Raw genomic sequence first — 20,718 nt, 5'->3', positions numbered from 1 at the left:
TTTCACCACGCTCCCCACCGGGTCTGCGACGCACTTCCGTGTTCTTTTCTGAGTGACAGGAGGAAAACCAACCAGATTTTGAGCCTCTTCTTCTTCTTTAAATTTCTATTGGCGGATCGCACCCAACGTTCAGTGCCGACGTCGCCAACTACTGTATTGGAATATGAGGCCTTCATCTATTTCTCTTATCTAGCGCTGTGTTTCTGCCTACTGTTCTGGAGAGTGAATTCATTACACTTAGTAACCACCAACCATTTCATGCGGATGAATTACCTGACGCATGAAAAAAGTCACGACTGGGCTAATGGAAACATGAAATGCTGGTACATTTTTATAAATGCCGACGGACAATTTGTTCAGTTCGACATGGTGGGATGTTTATGTGTCGGTAAAATTAATTATGCAAGAAATGGCGGTGGAAACACATTTATGCTTAAATATTTATATATAATAACCATCATATTGAAGTAAACTTGGAGTCACACGATGATATGTTGTGTGGTCCTCCCACTACGACTCAGGAAAGCATTAACTTTATTAGGATACAGACTAAATAAATGATGATGAACTTCACAGGCTGGTGAATGTGCAAGGTGATGAGCTTGATGCTCCATTCCAATAAATACCGAGGGTCTTATTCTGGTGACATGATGATCGATGCCTGGCTGCCGTTTGACAAATACAAATAATCTCATAATTTTCTATTTAACTAGGCAAGTCAGTTAAGAACAAATTCTTATTTTCAATGACAGCCTAGGATCAGTGGGTTAACTGCCTTGTTCAGGGGCAGAACAGCAGATTTGTACCTTGTCAGCTTGGGGATTTGATCTTGTCAACCTTTCGGTTACTAGTTCAACGCTCGAACCACTAGGCTACGCTGCCACCTCTATATAGGTAACCTACCTGCACTGTATTTGCGAGCTATTGGCTAGAGCACAGGTGCCAAAACCAGAGCACATTTGCTATAAAACACAACAGTTTTTGTGACAGTAGAGCTGAAAATGCGATGGAAACACATTTAACTTGTATTTTTAATTTGGTACATGGGAATTGAACCAGCAAAAGTTATTTTTATGTGCACTGCGTCATGACGTACAGCCTTTTATCAGTAAAAAGTCTGTTTGATGGAAACACATCGCTGGTGGGAAAATGCGCATATTGTTTTTTGCAGATTTTAGAATATTTGCATGAAAATCTGTTGCGAATTGGATGGAAACCTAGCTAGTGACACAAAAGGGAAGGGAAAAGGTAAGAAAAATCCTACACCCATTAAAATCTAACCACTATTCCACTACTTGGCCCTACAGTGCCTTCAGGAAGTACTCACACCCCTTGACTTTTTCCACATTTTGTTGTGTTACAAAGTCAGCAATCTATACATTTGTAAAGATTAAATAAAAAATAAAACACTAAAATACAGTATCTTGATTATGTAAGTATTCAACCCCCTGAGTCAACACATGTTAGAATCACCTTTGGCAGCGATCACAGCTGTGACTCTTTCTGGGTAAGTATCTAAGTGTTTTGCACACCAAACTCTATCAAGTTGGTTGTTGATCATTGCTAGACAGCCATTTTCAAGTCTTGCTATATATTTTCAAGCTGATTTAATAAGTGAAAACTGTAACTAGGCCACCCAGGAACATTCAATGTTGTCTTGGTAAGCAATTCCAGTGTATATTTGGCCTTGTTTTAGGTTATTGTCCTGCTCAAAGCTGAATTTGTCTTCCAGTGTCTGTTAGAAAGCAGACTGAACTAGGTTTTCCTCTAGGATATTTCCATAGTCCTTGCTGATGACAAGCAGACCCATAACATGATGCAGCCACCACCATGCTTGAAAATATGAAGTGTGATACTCAGTGATGTGTTTTGATGGATTTGCCCCATTTTTTGACAAATTTTTTGCAGTATTACTTTAGTGCCTTATTGTAAACAGGATGCATGCTTTGGATTTTTTTTATTCTGTACAATTCTTTTCACTCTGTCGATTAGGTTAGTATTGTAGAGTAACTACAAGGTTGTTGATCCATCCTCAGTTTTCTCCTATCACAGCCATTAAACTCTGTAACTGTTTTAAAGTCACCATTGGGCTCATGGTGAAATCCCTGAGTGGTTTCCTTCCTCTCCAGCAACTGAGTTAGGAAGGACGCCCGTATCTTTGTAGTGACTGGGTGTATTGATACACCATCCAAAGTGCAATTAATAACTTCACCATGCTCAAAGGGATATTCAATGTGTTTTTTTTAAATTCATACCCATCTACCAATAGATGTTGCATGGTCGAGAACGGACCTGCTGTGTATCCCCTGCATACAACTAATACAACTTGAAATGAAAACACTGTAATTGATTCGGGACAAAAAGTCTCACGGGATAACTGACAAATCCTAACTTGACGTTGTCAGGTAAAGACTTTGCATCAAAACTTAGCAGACAGTATCTTCTGTGTTTCACCACGCTCTCCACTGGGTCTGAGTCGCAGCAAACGGCGGCCGTCACAGACACCAGGAATCTTCCATTTCAGTTTGTCCTCCTCAACACTTAACGCCACTCCAGTTATCAATCCTTTCAATGGCGCTCTGCTCCGGAGAGCAAAGCAAGTCACATGTCTTGTCCTGAGGCGCGTGGTGCGGAGTGCCCGCTCCTTCTGGAAGGAAGAAACACAAAAAGTTACTTTCACCAATTAAACATTCCCCAACCTCTTCTCCACCAACCTTGACACCACATATAGATCAGCCAGAAGGCAAGGATCCGTTCTCTCCAAAACATCTCACTCCCATTGGACCAGAATCATCCTTGTCGTCATCATGACGGGGCCCAAACTCAGTGGTCTTCACCGCACCTGCCACCTCAGGTCCTCACTCTTGTCAGGTTCAATTATCTGAGCTACGAGAGTACGTTTTTTTTAATCTGGGTACCCTGTTCTGGCCAACAGCGAAATCGGCTCAAAACAACAGTGATGTAGGTGAACCAGGTGGAGTAACAAACAGGATTCAGTGTTTTTTTTAAGTGTTTGCTCTCGTGATAAAAATGCATATGCCAGGGACTCCTGAGTGGGGCAGCGGTCTAGAGGCATCACTAAAGACCCGGGTTCAATCCTGGTTTGGATCACATCTGGCTGTGATCGGGACTCCCGTAGGGCGGCGCACAATTGGTGCACACTGCCAACCCTACAGGACACATACAATGCCAGTTGTTGCAGGAAGGCCAAGAAGACCCCCAGCGTCATTCGGGTTTGGTCGGGGGGACTTTACTTGGCTTATCGCCCTCTTGTGGTGGGTTGGGCACCTGCAGGTTGACTTTTGTTGTCAGTTGAACCGTGTTTCCTCCGACACATTGGTGTGGCTGGCTTCCAGGTTAAGCTGGTGGGTGTTAAGAAGTGCGGCTTGGCGGGTCATGTTTCAGAGGACGCATGACTCGACCTTTGCCTCCTGAGCCTGTTTGGGAGGTGCAGCAATGAGACAATACAACAACAAAAAAACTGCATAGGCCTACGTGCTTTATTTGCCTTCCCAAGTATAACTTGTTTGAAAATTCGACCATACACTTTATGGAAAAGACATGTTGTGTGTTTCTGAACGAAGAACCATGTTGACTAAATGACTGGGTTGCACAGATTACTGTTGGATTTGAAAAGGGTGCTCCTCCCTCACCGTTTATACTTCTATTGGTCCATTTATAAACTAGGACCAAGAGGCCAGGTTTCTGGTTGGAAGTACGCCATCCCATGTACCCAGAGGAGACTGGCGGTACTGCAGTTTAACTAACACCGAGCCCTGAAAGACAATTCCAATAGATGCCCCCATAGAGAAGTCAATTTTCACAATTCATAAAAAGACCGTTTCGTTATCACATTTGTGGCAAAAATATCAGTTGAATTTTTCAATTAATTGTCTTCCATGTCAATTTTTTTCGTTTCTATGGTTTATTTCGTTGTGTCGCAAATCACACGCTTTACGGCAATATTTTCCGTCAAATGGACGACTCTACGTGCAGTGTGGAAGGAAATTTGCAACACAAACAAACATGGAGGAGAGTGCACGTGACATAATGCACGGAGACACGGAGCTCGTACCTAAAAGAGGGGCTACTTCGGTCGCATGGATGTGGTTTGCATATGAAAAGAATGACACGGACTAGAAAACAGTCCTCTGCAAAATATGCCGCAGGCCGGTCCCAACAACAGGCTCAGACACCACTAACCTCTTACCACCTTGCAAGAATCATGTGAAACAGTACAGAGAGAGTCTACGGATGAGACCCCAAAAAGTACAGTCGAGTGCTCAAAACAAACCCCCGACTCAGGCGATGCAAGAGGCTTTTACCCGCGGCATACCATATGGCAAAGAATCACGAAGATGGAAGGAGGTAACAGCTGCCGTTACAACTTACATCTGGAAAGACATGGCCCCGATTTGCACGGTCGAGAAACGGGGGTTTCGTGAGTGAATCACGCCAACCCGGCCTCGACCCAAGGTACCAAGTGCAAATTGATATGTGACACGTATTAATGCCTAAATAACATGCAAAACAGACCTATTGACAGATTAGGAATCACTGGCCACTTTAAGGACATGAAACGCTAGCCACATTAATAATGTCGACGTATCTTGCATTACTCATCTCACATATATATAAACTGTACTCTATACTATTCTACGGTATCTTAGTCACTTTAATTGTGTAAATATTGCATCACCCATCCCATATGTATATACTGTACTCTATACTATGCCACTATCTTAGTCCAATGCCGCTCTGACATGTGTATATATATATATTCTTAATCCATACATTACTTAGATTTGTGTATTTTGGGGTATATGTTGTGAAGCTGTTAGATATTACTGCACTGTCGGGGAGCTAAACTCAGCAAAAAAAGAAACGTCCTCCCACTGTCAACTGCGTTTATTTTCAGCTTACTTCACATGTGTAAATATTTGTATGAACATAAGATTCAACAACTGAGACAAACTGAACAAGTCCCACAGACATCTGGCTAACAGAAATGGAATAATGTGTCCCTGAACAAAGGGGGGGGTCAAAATCAAAAGTAACAGTCAGTATCTGGTGTGGCCACCAGCTGCATTAAGTATTGCAGTGCATCTCCTCCTCATGGACTGCATCGGATTTGCAAGTTCTTGCTGTGAGATGTTACCCCGCACTTCCACCAAGGTACCTGCAAGTTCCCGGAGATTTCTGGGGGGAATTAAATGTTCCGTGTTGTAGTGTCCCTGTGTGTCTGCTCCTACTGTCACAATGAGGTCACTGAGCTGCTGGTGAGAAACGGGGCATTGGTCAACATAGCTGACCTGTGGAATTTCAACCCTCTCTTTGAGGCTGCAGCCAAGGGCAAATAGCCAAAAGATCTGCTGATGCTCAAGGTTAGTCTTCCTTCCTGTGCCTTTCATATTAGCCCTAGAAAGATTATTGTTTGATTGACTGAAGGCAACTAGGTTGCTTCTTTTTTTTCTTCTTCTAGTCAGTACCGTGCAATATGTGTAACGGTAACTTTTTACGTAAAATGCTTTACATACATCTTCTATCTCTGTGTATCCCCACCAAGAAGAACTATGATGATAGCTTGTCTTTGGACACGGGCAGCCAGGTCCTGCTGGAAGGAGATGCTGCCCTCCTAAAGCACAGGGCTGATGACAACAATCAGGCCTCATCTCCCTGCACAACACAGCCTCATACAGCGTGAGTCACTACAACGATTACATCAGGCCTCTGAAGACGTTTTACATGCTGTATGGTGTGCAATAAAGTTTTTACATAGACAAAATGCAAACAAAACATATACGCTGTGACATTGTGGCCTATGTAATAGCTTGGATGTCAGCAGGCTTTAGAATACATTGTATGCATTGTTTTTAGGTTACAGAACCTTCCAGAAAACCATCCGTCACATAAAATAGCGTCACCCATACTGTGATGAAAGAGCTAGTGGAAAGTCTTCATATTTATTAGTGTGGATGTCATTGGGCAAGTCATGAGGATGTTAAATCATGTCCTCGGGTCTCTCTCGCTCCTCTCCTGTCTCTTCTTTCCTCTGTCACGTCTCTCCTCTACAGCACACGCATATTGTGGCCCTCCTGATCAAGTTCAATGCCCGTGTGAACGCCACTGACAGGTAAGCCTATAACCCCCTACACAAAGCAGTTCAGTAGGTAAACATAGGGAATGTGTTATCTCTCTAGTTGCACAAGTGTTTGACTTACAATGACGTAGTCTAGTCACAATAATTCCCATCTAATATATTTTGACACACATGGCTAGGGAAACCCCTTATCACCCTGCCCCTCTCCCTCTGACCATATCCTCCTCCTTTCTCAGGCTGATGGTATCTCTGCCCTGTTGATGGAAACTATGCCCCCAGATGCAGAGGAGGAATCACCAGCTCAGCTCATCAGTGTCCAATCTCTGGAGGGGACAACAGACATTGCTTAATCTGCGCTTGATTCGGCCCATGGGCCACCCAGCAAAACTGACTAATTCATAAATCCTTTAGCTATTGTATTTTAACTTTTTGTGTGTATTTCATAAAGCTTGCAGGTTTTTACAATATTATTTATTTGTAACTCAGACAAATCTGTAATCGTTTCCTGTAATTGTGTCCCTCAGGGCTACAATGTTAAAGGACAGTGGACCAGCAGCAATCAGTATGTAGCCTGACACCACTGGAGGTGTTGATGGTATTTGTGTAGAACAAGAAAGAAAACAACTAGTTAACAGCAACATGAATAAGTAGCTCAGACAGCTCCATCCCAACATACTCTGTGGACTCCCATCCCACTCCTCCTGTATGTCATGCTCGCCCATCAGGAGGTCCCGCTGAAGCTCACTAGTCTTCTCCTGCGTCAACCCAGGGTGCTGGTGGAGGGAAAATAGACAAAGCAATGTGCTTTTCACATTTGTTTTTCAGGGTTTGGGGGAGCACTGGGTAAGCCATCCTCACATAAAACATAATAGCCCTGGCCTATTTCTGTGTTTATTTCACCCCTTGGGGCAGTTATTTTTTCACAATGTCATTGGCTATACATAATGTGAGTGTCTTATAGAATCCTGGTGAAGTTGAGAAACCAATAGTACAAAAATCTTTTATCAAATATTGTGTATGTCTACATTTTTGCTAATTATGTGATACAAGGTGACAGTATTGATTGCTAAACTGATTAATTGGGACACAACTCAAATTACGAGCTTGGTTTGTAAAATGGACATTTCATAACTGCATAAGTTTTTAATAACGTTTTCAAAAACGTAATTGCGTTGTGTCAAACAGAATATCATACAATGGTCTCCTGACGTGCACATATAGAGCAAGCTACAACACTGTCCTGTTAGTCCCCAATAACTTACTTGCATACACAAAATGTTGTTCATGTTTCCAGTGGTTGTGTGCGTGGTGCTTTGTGCCACCATATTTCCCCTCCCCCAGTAATCCAGATCCACGACCCTGCTGTTAGCTCATGCTGGAATGCACGTTCACGCTTGTTGTGCTGCAGTGCTAGTGCCCATGTACTAATTGGCTCCTCAAACCTGAACTAGCAAGATGTCAGCGCCCACGAATCCGGTATATGCAACCGTCAGTAGATTACATTGAAAAAAAACATCCGACCATCTTGGAGGCTGTCTAGTTCTTATTATAGCTCAATGGTTTTGAATCTGAATTTAAAGAACTGGACTTGAAAACGGAATCTCAATGCATCTGAGAAGTTGAATATGTGAAATTTTGATCAACTTAAAATTATAGTTTGTAAACTTGATACACAGACAATGAATGCAATATCTACCATACTGAAACTGAATACATACATATTGAATTAAATTGAATTTTAAAACGGAATACAATATTCACTCAATTCCATTTCAAATCATGAATTCTAATAAAATGAAAAATTATGAAATTCAAACACGTTGGCACTGAAATCGCTCCATAGTAGAGTTTTGTTGAGTCAGAACGGAATGTATATATTTTAAATAACATTCTTAGCACGTTCTCTGAATGTTACTAATGTTTTCTTGTTTTTTTTTATGGAAAGTTTTCCTAATGTTCTGAGAACATGACTTTAAATAGAACCATGAGGAAACCTGCAGAAAATGTTATGAAGTACTGAAATTCCCACAGAAGAATGTTGTTTCTGAACGTTCTGAGAACATGACTTTAAATAGAACCATTAGGAAACCTGCAGAAAACGTTATGATGACGTACTGAAATTACCACAGAAGAATGTTAACGTTCTCTGAACGTTCTGAGAACATGACTTTAAATAGACCCATCAGGAAACCTGTAGAAAACATTATGCTGAAAAACATTGTTTCTGAACGTTCTGAGAACATGACTTTAAATAGAACCATGAGGAAACTTGTAAAAAACGTTATGCTGAATTACTGAAATTCACACAGAAAAACGTTTAACGTTTTCCGGACTATTTGAGTACAATCCCAATGGCAAACCAGTTAGAGAACATTGCAAGAACATTAACTTAAATGTAATCATGTCGAAGACGCTTGGCCCTACTTTTTAAAATATTTTCTGTGGTATTGAACACGCACCCATAAAGAAAATGAGAATTAAAAACAGGTTCAGACCCTGGTTTGACCGTGATCTTGTAGCGTTACTCCACCTCAAGAATTGCATTTGGCGAAAGGCACACGCATACTCAGGCTGACTGGCTATCGTTCAGGCAAATGAGAAATAAGCCCACTCAGGCTATCCGGAAGGCCAAAGTTCGTTACTTTAAGGAGCACTTCTCTCTCTCTGGGTCTAACCCCAAGAAGTTCTGGAAAATGGATAAAGACCTGGAGAATAAACCCTCTTCACAGCTGCCCTTGTCCCTTAATGTTGATGATGTGATTGTAACTGACAAGAAGCACATGGCTGAGCTCTTTAATCACCACTTCATTAAGTCAGGATTCCTATTTGACTCAGCCATGCCTCCTTGCCCATCCAACATTTCCTCATCTCCCACCCCTTCTAATGCGACTATCCCTGATGCTTCTCCCTCTTTTACCCCTGCCCCGCTACAAAGTTTCTCCCTGCAGGCAGTCACTGAGTCCGAGGTGCTAAAGGAGCTCTTTAAATTTGACCCCCAAAAAACATCTGGGTCAGATGGTTTAGACCCTTTCTTCTTTAAGGTTGCTGCCCCCATCATCGCAAAGCCTAACTCCGACCTTTTAAACCTGTCTCCTTTCTGGGGAGGTTTCCATTGCTTGGAAGGCAGCGACAGTTTGTCCTTTATTTAAAGGGGGAGATCAAGCTGATCCTAACTGTTATAGGCCTATTTCTATTTTGCCTTGTTTATCAAAAGTGTTGGGAAAACGAGTATTCTCTTGGGTATGCAATCTGGTTTCTGCTCAGGTTATGGATGTGGCAACGCAACCTTATAGGTCTTCAATGATGTCACAATTGCCCTTGTATCGAAGCAATATTGTGCTGCTATTTCTATTGACTTGGCCAAAGCTTTTGATATGGTAGACCATTCAAATTATTGTGGGCTGGCTAAGGAGTATTGGTGTCTCTGAGGGGTCTTTGGCCTGGTTTGCTAACTATCTCAGAAAATCTGCTGTCTCAGCTACTGCCTGTCACCAAGGAAGTAACCCAAGGCTCAATCCTAGGCCCCACGCTCTTCTCAATTTACATCAACAACATAGCTCAGGCAGTAGGAAGCTCTCTCATCCATTTATATGCAGATGATACAGTCTTATACTCAGCTGGCCCCTCCCTGGATTTTGTGTTAAATGCTCTACAACAAAGCATTCTTAGTGTCCAACAAGCTTTCTCTACCCTTAACCTTGTTCTGAACACCTCCAAAACAAAGGTCATGTGGTTTGGTAAGAAGAATGCCCCTCTTCCCACAGGTGTTTTTACTACCTCTGAGGGTTTAGAGCTTGAGGTAGTCACCGCATACAAGTACTTGGGAGTATGGCTAGATGGTGCACTGTCCTTCTCTCTGCACATATCAAAGCTGCAGGCTAAAGTTACTACATCTAGACTTGGTTTCCTCTATCGTAATCGCTCCTCTTTCAGCCCAGCTGCCAAACTAACCGTGATTTCAGATGACCATCCTACCCATGCTAGATTACGGAGACATCATTTATAGATTGTTAGGTAAGGGTGCTCTCGAGCGGCTAGATGTTTTTTTACCATTCGGCCATCAGATTTGCCACCAATGCTCCTTATAGGACACATCACTGCACTCTACTCCACTGTAAACTGGTCATCTCTGTATACCCGTCGCAAGACCCACTGATTGATGCTTATTTATAAAACCCTCTTAGGCCTCACTCCCCTCTATCTGAGATATCTACTACAACCCTGATCCTCCACATACAACACCCGTTCTGCCAGTCACATTCTGTTAAAAGTCCCCAAAGCACACATCCCTGGGTCGCTCCTCTTCTCAGTTCGCTGCAGCTAGCGACTGGAACGAGCTGCAACAAACACTCAAACTGGACAGTTTTATCTCAATCTCTTCATTCAAAGACTCAATCATGGACACTTACTGACAGTTGTGGCTGCTTTGTATGATGTATTGTCTCTACCTTGACCTTAGTACTGTTGACTGTGCCCAATAAGGTTTGTACCATGTTGATAGCATGTTGTGTTGCTACCTTGTTATGTTGTCTTAAGTCTCTCTTGATGTAGTGTTGTCTCTCTTGTTGTGATGTGTGTTTTGTCCTATATTTATATTGTATTTATATTTTTAATCCCAGGCCCCCGTCCCCGCATGTGGCCTTTTGGTAGGCGGTCATTGTAAATAAGAATTTGTTCTTAACTGACTTGCCTTGTTAAATTAAAAACATTATAAAATGTTTGAACTTTTAGGAAACGTTCTGTTAAAGTAATGAAATACCAAGAAAATATAGTTTTTTTTTCGTCAAGTTCTTTAAATGTGCTGAGAATTTTTCAAAGCCAAACAACTATCCTGCACCAGTCCGAGAAAGTTGTGGGAATGTTGTACGAAAAATAACCATAGGACAACCACTCACCAAGCTCTAAGAAACATGTGTTTTTCAGAACGTTATGTGCTAGCTGGGCAGATAGCCTACATCGAATTCCCTGCACCAGTTTTGCTGTTGCATAAAGTAGACCTATGCACCTTTTTATTTATCTTAACTGTTCGTTTGGAAGTATGATCCAGCCCATATTCTACACTTGTGAAATACGTTTTTGTGTGGAAAAATAGAGGTAGATGAGGCCAACTGTTTACAGCAGTCGTCATATTCATCCACAGCCTGCAGATGGCAGTGTTGGACTGAAAACTTAAGGCTGAATTACCTGGAAGTAGCTGTGCTTCTATATGTAGCCCTGGATGAAGTTGGGCTCAATGCTTACCTCAGTTTATTTATGCCATGACATGTTACCTGCTAGTTTATTTACACATTCTTAAAGTTGTGCTAGTGTTATGACGTCACCTTGATTGCTTAGCAAGTACCACTTCCCCCTCGATTCGGCTCATACCTGGCTCGAACAAGTCACTAGGTTCTATAGCCACAAAGTTATAATTATGGCTAAACCAACCTATTTCTACAATTTCTCTTCATAAAATGGGATTTTAAACCTGACGCCAACCTTGAACCTAACCATAACCACACTGCTAACTTTATACCTAACCCTAACCTTAAATTAAGACCAAAAAGCATATTTGGGGTTTTCATGAATTTTTACATTATTGACAATTTTGACTTTGTGGGTCAAGAATTTAGTAGAAAACAACTCCTACTTGGGACCTCTGTTTTGCTAACACACGTGACTGCCCTCCTTGACAACATTCCAACGGTTTGAGCCACCTAAAAAGTACTAATTGGATGGCTACATCCGTGCGTGGCCGGCCCGCTCATTAGGCAGGATTAGGCGGCCGCCTATGTCGGCAGATTGATGATGGCAGCATTTTCTGAGCTAAACTGATTAAGACACACACCTCCAACAACAACACATACAACCTCACATAATTCTGCCCCAAAACAATGACAATTTCTTTCACAACCAGTGTATATGCATATGGGCGTTTTAGGTGAGAGCTGATGCTGCCCTGTGATAAACAGTGCCCACTTTGTCAAAGGCATGGGGCACAAAATATTTTTGCTTGTCCATTCCCAGCTCGCCTCTCCAGGGTGCTGTTGGAGAGACGCATCGCTGCAGCGCTACACCAACATTCTGTCCCAAAAAATGAGGAATCATAAATCATGTAGCAGATATAGGATATGGTAGAAAGAGTATGTGGCCTTTTCTGTAGCCTACAGGCTGGGGATAAAATGTATGACAATGTAATGAGACTGACATTTTTTACATCATGCAGGTTTCTATGATCAAATGGCCTAACCTAAATGGCGTTCAATCTAATAAAAAATGCGCTGTCATGTTAACAAACAACAAATCCTAAAAACCAGACAGGTCAAAGTAAAATGGACAATATGGAACAGATAATCACAACTGTTGTCCAGGAGTTTTACCCCCATTGTCATGATCAGTTGTTTCAAGTTTTTATCCATACATTTTTGCACATTGCAAATAGGCTCACGATAAGTCCTGATAAAGTTGGGTAGCTGATAATCAAACTTAAATAGACAAATTGATTAGTCACAGGAATCAGGACTAATAAAGCCAATGCAACGGCCTGTTTTACAAATGGTGGGCCTACCACATGGATGAGCATTCATATAATTCCATTGAGGCTGACATGGTAGGCTACACCTCAGTAATACGAGCCGTTTTTTGTGTTTTACAAACGGTAGGTTTAACATAGATTCATACAATTCTGACGTCAAGTTGCTTGCTTAACGAGTACCACTTAACCCCCAATTTGGCTCATACCTGGCTCGAACTCGGGACCTCTGCTTTGCTAACACTCCTTGACAATGTTCCAATGGTACAATTGGATGGCTCCATCCGCAACATGTCAAGCTATCTGTGGAGTGAGCTTGCAGTACGTCCTTAACGCCGTTACACAAACTGCAACCAGGTAGTCTACAACAGTACATACATAGTACTGTACTATCTATGTAACAATATGTAGGCTACCCACTGTGACTACACTGTACCAACTTCTGTAACCATATAACTACATAGGTTTTAGGTCACTTAGTGTATAGTGGGACCACACCTCTCATTGTCTCAACCACCTTAATAATAAGCTCTGGTTTGAGAAGACTACAGGTGAGTGCAAAAAGTAATACAATGGAAACCCATCTAATCCTTTCAGTGGTCATGAGTGGAAGAAGACAATGAGGCTCTGAGTCAAAGGATTCTATAGATTATATTATGGACGCAAGGATGCCTCTGATAACTCTGAGGCAGTGTTATCATGCATTTCTCTCTCACACACAGACACAAGGTGTCTGCTCTGTACTCATATCACTTTGAAAAAACTACAACTGAATGGATTGCACTGTTCTGGTCATGATGTGTATACCCTAGACAAGTACACTGAAGCTTTCAATTAAAACCTGTAATGATACAGGGAGAAAAACAATTATTTCCATTAAGAGAACTCAGGGATCAGGCAGTTGTACTCAGCATTGATAGACATTTGTCACACAGCCCTATATAAAATACACCAACGAAAGCATAAAGGTTCTTTGTGGTTGAGGTTTGTTGTTTTCTATCAGTTCTCCTGAAAATCTATTATAGTAAAGTCAAATTGAAATGCCTATTTGCTAATTACATCATAACTCATAAGGGCAGTGCATGTTGTGGATGGATAAACAACAAGTTTCCCCCTCCATCCGCTTTCTACTCTTTGGGGGCCTTCTTCTGACACACGTGGAGTCTGTTGCTCATAACATGAAACCTACTATGAGAAATGACTAATGTCACTGAACTTCAATTCATCATCACAGAGATTTGTCAATAGGATCCATAGACGTTTCAACTTGATTGCCTGAAGATCAAAATAAAATTCAATAGGGCGGTGGAGCTGTACATACATCGAGATTAGGGGAAAACCTCAGGAGACAACTCTTGCTTTTATTCTATTGATTTAAAAAACTGAGGCTGAACACGTATAGGCTAAACTATATGTGCTACTGTATACACACACACATTGTTTACCAGACATGTTACACATGTATGCCATTTCACATACAGTAACAAACACAAACAATGCATTATGATACTATTCAATATTCTGCCATATTTGCAGCATACAACATTGAAGATATTTGAAGATGTATTTAGTTCAATTTACTTTAGACTACTTAGGTTATTAGAACATTACTAACATGGGTTAACACATGCAAATATAACATGGTACGAAAAAACATATTCATACTTTTTCAAATGTATTTTTAAAGTAGGTCAAAATACAGTGCACTTGCACATGAGTTGTGTGTGGTGTGTGTAGATTATAAATCCCTTTCCTACCAGGGCTAGGATTTCGGGTTAAATATTCAAAATGGCGGACGGAGGAGCAGCGAGTCAAGATGAGAGTTCAGGACCAGGTAATCATTACAGCATTTTACATATTCATACTTATATTCAAAAACTATTTATCTGAAACCGTTTAGCACAGAAGAAAGGCGACAACAAAATAATTTGGCACAATGTTGCTGTTGTCCGCATCATTTCAATTAATTCACCGCTAGCGGATATTTGACAGGGGGAAACAGGCTATAGTATTGCAGTGCGACGGCGAAAAATAAATATATATAAAAAGACATGCCTACCTTTGTGATTAGACCGCTGTACGCCGCTACATATTCATACCACTGTCTCCAAATACGATTTAGCATATTTTATTAGTAATCGGCGACGTGACTGTTTTTATACATGCCATATTCAGATATTGCTCAAATACTGTAGCTGTGCTAGCTTGATACGATGGTTAGCTTGGCTGCTATAGCTAGGCGATAGGCTTTGTGTTGATGCTTATTATTGTGGTGTGAACCTTCTTGGAGGATGTTTGCATATTCATTTTTTTTCCCACCAACAGTCAGCGGCTGCGCGTACTACACGTTACAGTAACATAATAGAAAGCCGAGAAGCTAACTTGCTTGATGTCGCTTTTATATGCCTATTATCCCCAGCCTTTGTGTTCGGTGCAGTCGTTGTAGCTGTTGTGTTATTCATGTGGGCCTGTCCGACCACAGAGAGAATGCGGAGTTCAGCATATTTCATTAACTATTCGACATATCGCGTTCGACGCAAAATATGTCAACCTTTTTTAGCTTGCCAGTTATAGACAATGCCAATTTCTCATGTTTTTAGATTAAAAGTAGGCTAAACCATATATTTTTTCATCCATGGTAGGCAGCTACAATCTGCCCATTTTCAGCACCTAGTGCGTGAGCTAGTTTCACTGACATCAACAACAGCATTACTTTTCTTTAGCATAAAAGCCCAAACCCTTTATGAAATGTTGAGCATATATTGTAGTTTTTAGGACGTATTGATCAAACCCTTTGAAATGTTTAGCATATATTGTCGTTTTTAGGACGTATTGGTTGTGCTGCCTACCTCCTGGGTGTTTTAGCCTTAGTGATGAATAAACGAGTGTCACTATTTATTTTTATCCAAAATATAGCTAGCTAAAATAGTTACATAAAGGCTGTTCCTGAATGTTATTAGCTGTTAAATACAACTAATAACATTCACGGTCGACATGAGAGAATTTGACCAGGGGACCTGCCCTGCTCCAAATAACCGAGAACAACTGATACAATTGTATCTTTTGTTGCCGCCATTGTCTCGACTTTCGCTATGTGGTTGTCAGAGTTTGGATGAAATATTTGAAGTTTCGCCCCAAACGCCCGACTCTTGTCTTGATTTATCTTGTGTGTGCGTCTGTATGGGTGGCGTTTGTTTACGCAGTCTGAATATATTAAAAACTTCATTAGAATGCCTAATTCGGGGAGGTTTCCTATATTTAAAAACAGCCAGTCGATCTCTCCGCCTCTCTCGTTTAGAATGATTCCCGTCTTCGGTATAGGTTTTGAATGCCGGTTTTTTTCTCAGCAATCCATGTCCGAGAGGCTTAGTTTACCTGTGCCATTTTTTTCCTGGGGAGAGGTAGCGAGGCCCACTTCCGTGACAGTGAGGGGCAGAAGAGAGGCACAACCCATTAATGTTCTCGGTCTCATTTTGATGAAAGGGCAGCCAACGGCTCCCACCCATTTTCTTTTCACATTCCGCTGTTTCACCGTGATAATAAACACTCCAGATTAACACACAGAGTTGCCGAAGTAACCTACAAATTGTTTTGCTCTCGATGTGATGTATTTTATGATGACTTTGATTCACTTTTATGAACATTCTATCTGGCCAGCAAACACATTTTCCAAAAGATTCGTGAACTAGGCCATTTTCTGCTTAGGCTAATGTTTGTGTGTGTCAACATTTTAGTTGTTGGTTACATTCCTCTTATTAAACAGAAGCTTATTCATATCGCTGTGTTGTGAAACCATGCTGTCCTTGTCACTGTAAAACATCACTTGGGGGGGTCAATTAATTTTTTTGTTGCTTTGGAAAGGATAGTGTGTTTTTTTCCCCTGGTTTACATTCACTTTAACAGGTTTGACTATATAATTTCTTCCATCCTAGCCAAAGTTCCTCATCTACTTGTATGCGCCTCCCCTATATCGAGGTATTTTGGTACTCTGTCTATCCTACACTCTATCACCATTCATAGTGCCAATAGTGGTAGGTGGATTGTTTGTCCAGATCTGCAATAGGGTAACTAGCAATCATACCACACATAAAAATATTCAAAGCTGCTTTAATTTTCAATATGAATCCACAAGAACAAATAGGAATAACGGATAGGCAGCGGAGAGGCCAGGTGCATCATTGCGCATGAAATCATTAAAAAAAGCACTCCTATTGATCTTGTTTAGGGACAATACAATTATCCTTCCTAGGCTAGCCTACAACACTACAATACAATTAATAATTGCATTATTGTTTTCAGGTGAGTACAAAATTGTGGGCCTCCACTCCCAACCTTCCATTCCCCCAACTTTCCATTCCCCCAACTTTCCATTCCCCCAACCCCATTCTTCCATTCCCCCAATCTTCCATTCCCCCAACCTTCCATTCCCCCAACCACCCATTCCCCCAACCTTCCATTCCCCCAACCCCACCCAGCCATCCAAAGATGAAAATAGTTATATATAGTGCTGCCTGACAGCAATAATTGTCTCTGATTGATTGAGAGATTCACAGAGCTATCACCATTAAGTAACATAATAGATACAAAGCATTTAATATTTACATTCATGCACTTCAAAATTAATTTTGTAACTTTTCCCCAGAAGTCTTTATCCGCAGGGCATTCCAACATCACATGTGCCTACCTGATTTAGAGGACACAGTGAAGAGTTGGGGGAAATTTCATTGTGAAACGTTTCCTTGGTGTTAAATACAGTCTATGAACAAACTTAAATTGTATAAATTGACGGTTCGGATTACGGAATACCATAGTCATATTTTTCCATATTCTGTTCCAGTTAATGGGTTGTTCAGATTCAATTACATCTGTGGACCATACTTTTTTTAATGGCTAGCTTAGAGCATGAGCTTTCCAAAAGTTGTTTATACATTATAGAGATCAGTCCTTTCAGGAGCCCAGATATATTTTTTAAATAAATCCCATCATTGGATGGTTCGGTAGTTGGGTTTCCCAAGGGACTCCACAAGCCAACATAGATTACCTAAATTGTAAATATAGAAAAACTAGTAATGTGTATGTATCTTTAAAATCTTTTTAATGTTCTCAAACCATTACTGTCCATGATATCTGCAAGCGCACGGATTCCACATTTGGACCATTGGGGGAATGCAAAAGGAAATTGTGTTAGCAATAATAGGACCAAAGCAAAGTTTACATTGTTTAAGGGATATATCAGTGAAGACCACCTCTTCCAGGGCAGTAGGAGACAGCATATTTCTTTCTATACTCAGCCAGGGGGCAGAAAAATAATGTCTGAAATACAACTCTGATGGGAAAATGTACATATTGTTTGTTGTAAATATATTTTAGAATATTTGCATGAAATTCGGTCGCCAATTGGATGCAAACCTAGCTATAGAATCCCTAAAGACTGGCAATTGCACTAGTCCGGTGTCACTTTGATTATGCCTGCACATGAATGGTTCACCAGCAACCGCAAACATCTGAAGAATAAGCTACAGATCAGCCAAAACAAGCTTGTAAGAATTGTACTTAAACTCATCTGGATGTTGAGCATTTTAAGCAGCTAGGCTGGCTATCTGTGGAAAAAAGACTAGTATTAATTTACCTTGGCCTGGTCCACAGAATTATCACGGACTCAGCCCCCAGGTAACTATCCAACTATTTTTCCTTTGTTAGAGATGTCTACCAGCATAATACTGGAGCCAGAGACTTTAATATTCCCTGTTTTAAATAGAAGAGTTTATCTGGTAAGAACACATTTTTATATTCCAATGCTGTTACGTGAAACAAACTACCACAGCAACTCAAAGCCATACCAACCATAACCACTTTTAAAAAATAATGTCAAAAGCTGGCTGATGGAGCCTTTTTTGAATGTGTCTGTATCTATGTAGGGAAAGGGGACACCTAGTCAGTTGTACAACTGAATGCATTCAATTGAAATATGTCTTCCACATTTAACCCAACCACTCTGAATCAGCGAGGTGCGGGGGGCTGGCATAATATACATCCACAGCACCCGGGGAACAGTGGGTTAACTGCCTTGCTCAGGGGAAGAACAACAGATTTTTACCTTGTCAGCTCGGGGAATCGATCCAGCAACCTTTCGGTTACTGGCCCAACGCTCTAAACACTAGGCTACTACCGGTAGGTATCTCTGTATTGTAAATGTATTTAAGTCCCCACCTTATTGTGCTATCCCAGGCACTTAAAAAAATCTTTGTACTGTGTATATATACAGTACCAGTCAAAAGTTTGGACACACCAACTCATTCCAGGGTTTTTCTTTATTTTCATTATTTCTTACATTGTAAAATAATAGTGAAGACCTCAAAACTATGAAATAACACATATGGAATCATGTTGTAACCCAAAAAGTATTAAACAAATCAAAATAATTGTATATTTGAGATTCTTCAAAGTAGCCACCCTTTGCCTTCATGACAGCTTTGCACATTCTTGGCATTCTCTCAACCAGCTTCATGAGGTCATCACCTGGAATGCATTTCAATGAACAGGTGTGCCTTGTTAATTTGTGGAATTTCTTTCCTTCTTAATGCGTTTTAGCCAATCAGTTATGTTGTGACAAGGTAGGGCTGGTATACAGAAGATAGCCCTATTTGGTAAAAGACCAAGTCCATATTATGGCAAGAACAGCTCACATAAGCAAAGAGAAACGACAGTCCATCATTACTTTAAGACATGAAGGTCAGTCAATACCGGATCATAAAAAGAACTTTGAAAGTTTCTTTAAGTGCAGTCACAAAAACCATCAAGCGCTATGATGAAACTGGCTTTCACGAGGACCGTCACAGGAAAAGAAGACCCAGAGGTACCTCTGATATAAAGGATAAGTTCATTATAGTTACCAGCCTCAGAAATTGCAGCCCATATAAATGCTTTACAGAGTTCAAGTAACTGAAAAATCTCACCATCAACTGTTCAGAGGAGACTGCGTAAATCAGGCCTTCATGGTCAAACTGCTGCAAAGAAACCACTACTAAAGGACACCAATAAGAAGAAGACACTTGCTTGGGCCAAGAAACACGAGCAATGGACATTAGACTGGTGGAAATCTGTCCTTTGGTCTGATGAGTCCAAATTTGAGATTTTTGGTTCCAACCGTCATGTCTTTGTGAGACCCAGAGTAGGGGAACGGATGATCTCCGCATGTGTGGTTCCACCGTGAAGCATGGAGGTGTGATGGTGTGGGTGTGCTTTGCTGGTGACACTGTCAGTGACTTATTTAGAATTCAAGGCACGCTTAACCAGCATGGCTACCACAGCATTCTGCAGCAATACGCCATCCCATCTGGTTTGCGCTTAGTTGGACTATCATTTGTTTTTCAACATGACAATGATCCAACACACTTCCAGGTTGCGTAAGGTCTGCGTGGAGGCCAGATGATCTGGCCTCCACAATCACCAGACCTCAACCCAATTGAGATGGTTTGGGATGAGTTGGACCACAGAGTGAAGGAAAAGCAGCTGACAAGTGCTCAGCATATATGGGAACCCCTTCAAGACTGTTGGAAAAGCATTCCAGGTGAAGCTGGTTGAGAGAATGCCAAGAGTGTGCAAAGCTGTCATCAAGGCAAAGGGTGGCTACTTTGAAGAATCTCAAATATAAAATATATTTTGATTTGTTTAACACTTTTAATGGTTACTACATGATTCTGGGCGGCAGGTAGCCTAGTGGTTAGAGCGTTGGACTAGTAACCGAAAGGTTGCAAGATCAAATCCCTGAGCTGACAAAGTAAAAATCTGTCATTCTGCTCCTGAACAAAGCAGTTAACCCACTGTTCCTAGGCCGTCATTGAAAATAAGAATTTGTTCTTAACTGACTTGCCTAGTTAAATAAAGGTAAAAGAAATTCCATATGTGTTATTTCATAGTGTTGATGTCTTCACTATTATTCAACAATGTAGAAAATAGTAAAAATAAAGAAAAACCCTTGAATGAGTAGGTGTGTCCACACTTTTGACTGGTACTGTATGCATTTTTTAAACTGACAAATAAAATCAATCGATCAAATCAATCTAAACTGTGCAGCTGCCATTTGATGAGTGGAAATAGACATCTG

The 20,718-nt window shown here is 41.0% G+C and overlaps 1 protein-coding gene and 2 long non-coding RNA genes across 20 annotated transcripts in view; 2 read left to right on the top strand and 1 right to left on the bottom strand.

Annotated features, from left to right (window-relative positions):
• Nucleotides 1-2,228: 2,228 nt before the first annotated feature.
• On the bottom strand, nucleotides 2,229-14,959 carry LOC106586759 (uncharacterized). The gene is made up of 2 exons (XR_001324249.2): nucleotides 14,671-14,959; nucleotides 2,229-2,647 (listed from the first exon to the last, which is right to left on the bottom strand). It is a non-coding gene; the product is annotated as an uncharacterized lncRNA (long non-coding RNA).
• On the top strand, nucleotides 3,976-7,849 carry LOC106586758 (uncharacterized). 2 transcript variants are annotated; one of them, XR_001324246.2, is made up of 4 exons: nucleotides 3,976-5,384; nucleotides 5,567-5,700; nucleotides 6,075-6,133; nucleotides 6,337-7,849. It is a non-coding gene; the product is annotated as an uncharacterized lncRNA (long non-coding RNA). The 2 variants fall into 2 exon arrangements; XR_001324247.2 differs by having other exon boundaries at nucleotides 3,977-5,384; nucleotides 5,570-5,700.
• LOC106586756 (POU domain, class 2, transcription factor 1) overlaps nucleotides 14,366-20,718 on the top strand; it is a 29,592-nt gene continuing 23,239 nt past the window's right edge. For 15 of the 17 annotated variants that reach the window (XM_014174359.2, XM_014174356.2, XM_045707293.1 and 12 more), the window contains exon 1: nucleotides 14,366-14,445. In XM_014174359.2, coding sequence (XP_014029834.1) covers nucleotides 14,400-14,445 — 46 coding nt within the window. In that variant the 5' untranslated portion in view covers nucleotides 14,366-14,399. The remainder of the gene's footprint in view (nucleotides 14,446-20,718) is intronic. The other 2 variants (XM_014174354.2, XM_014174350.2) reach the window with 1 other exon arrangement.

Source organism: Salmo salar, chromosome ssa25 (assembly GCF_905237065.1).
Source record: "Salmo salar chromosome ssa25, Ssal_v3.1, whole genome shotgun sequence".
Taxonomy (NCBI): Eukaryota; Metazoa; Chordata; class Actinopteri; order Salmoniformes; family Salmonidae; genus Salmo; species Salmo salar.
Note: the sequence above shows the minus strand (reverse complement) of the source record. Positions and strands in the feature narration are given on the sequence as shown.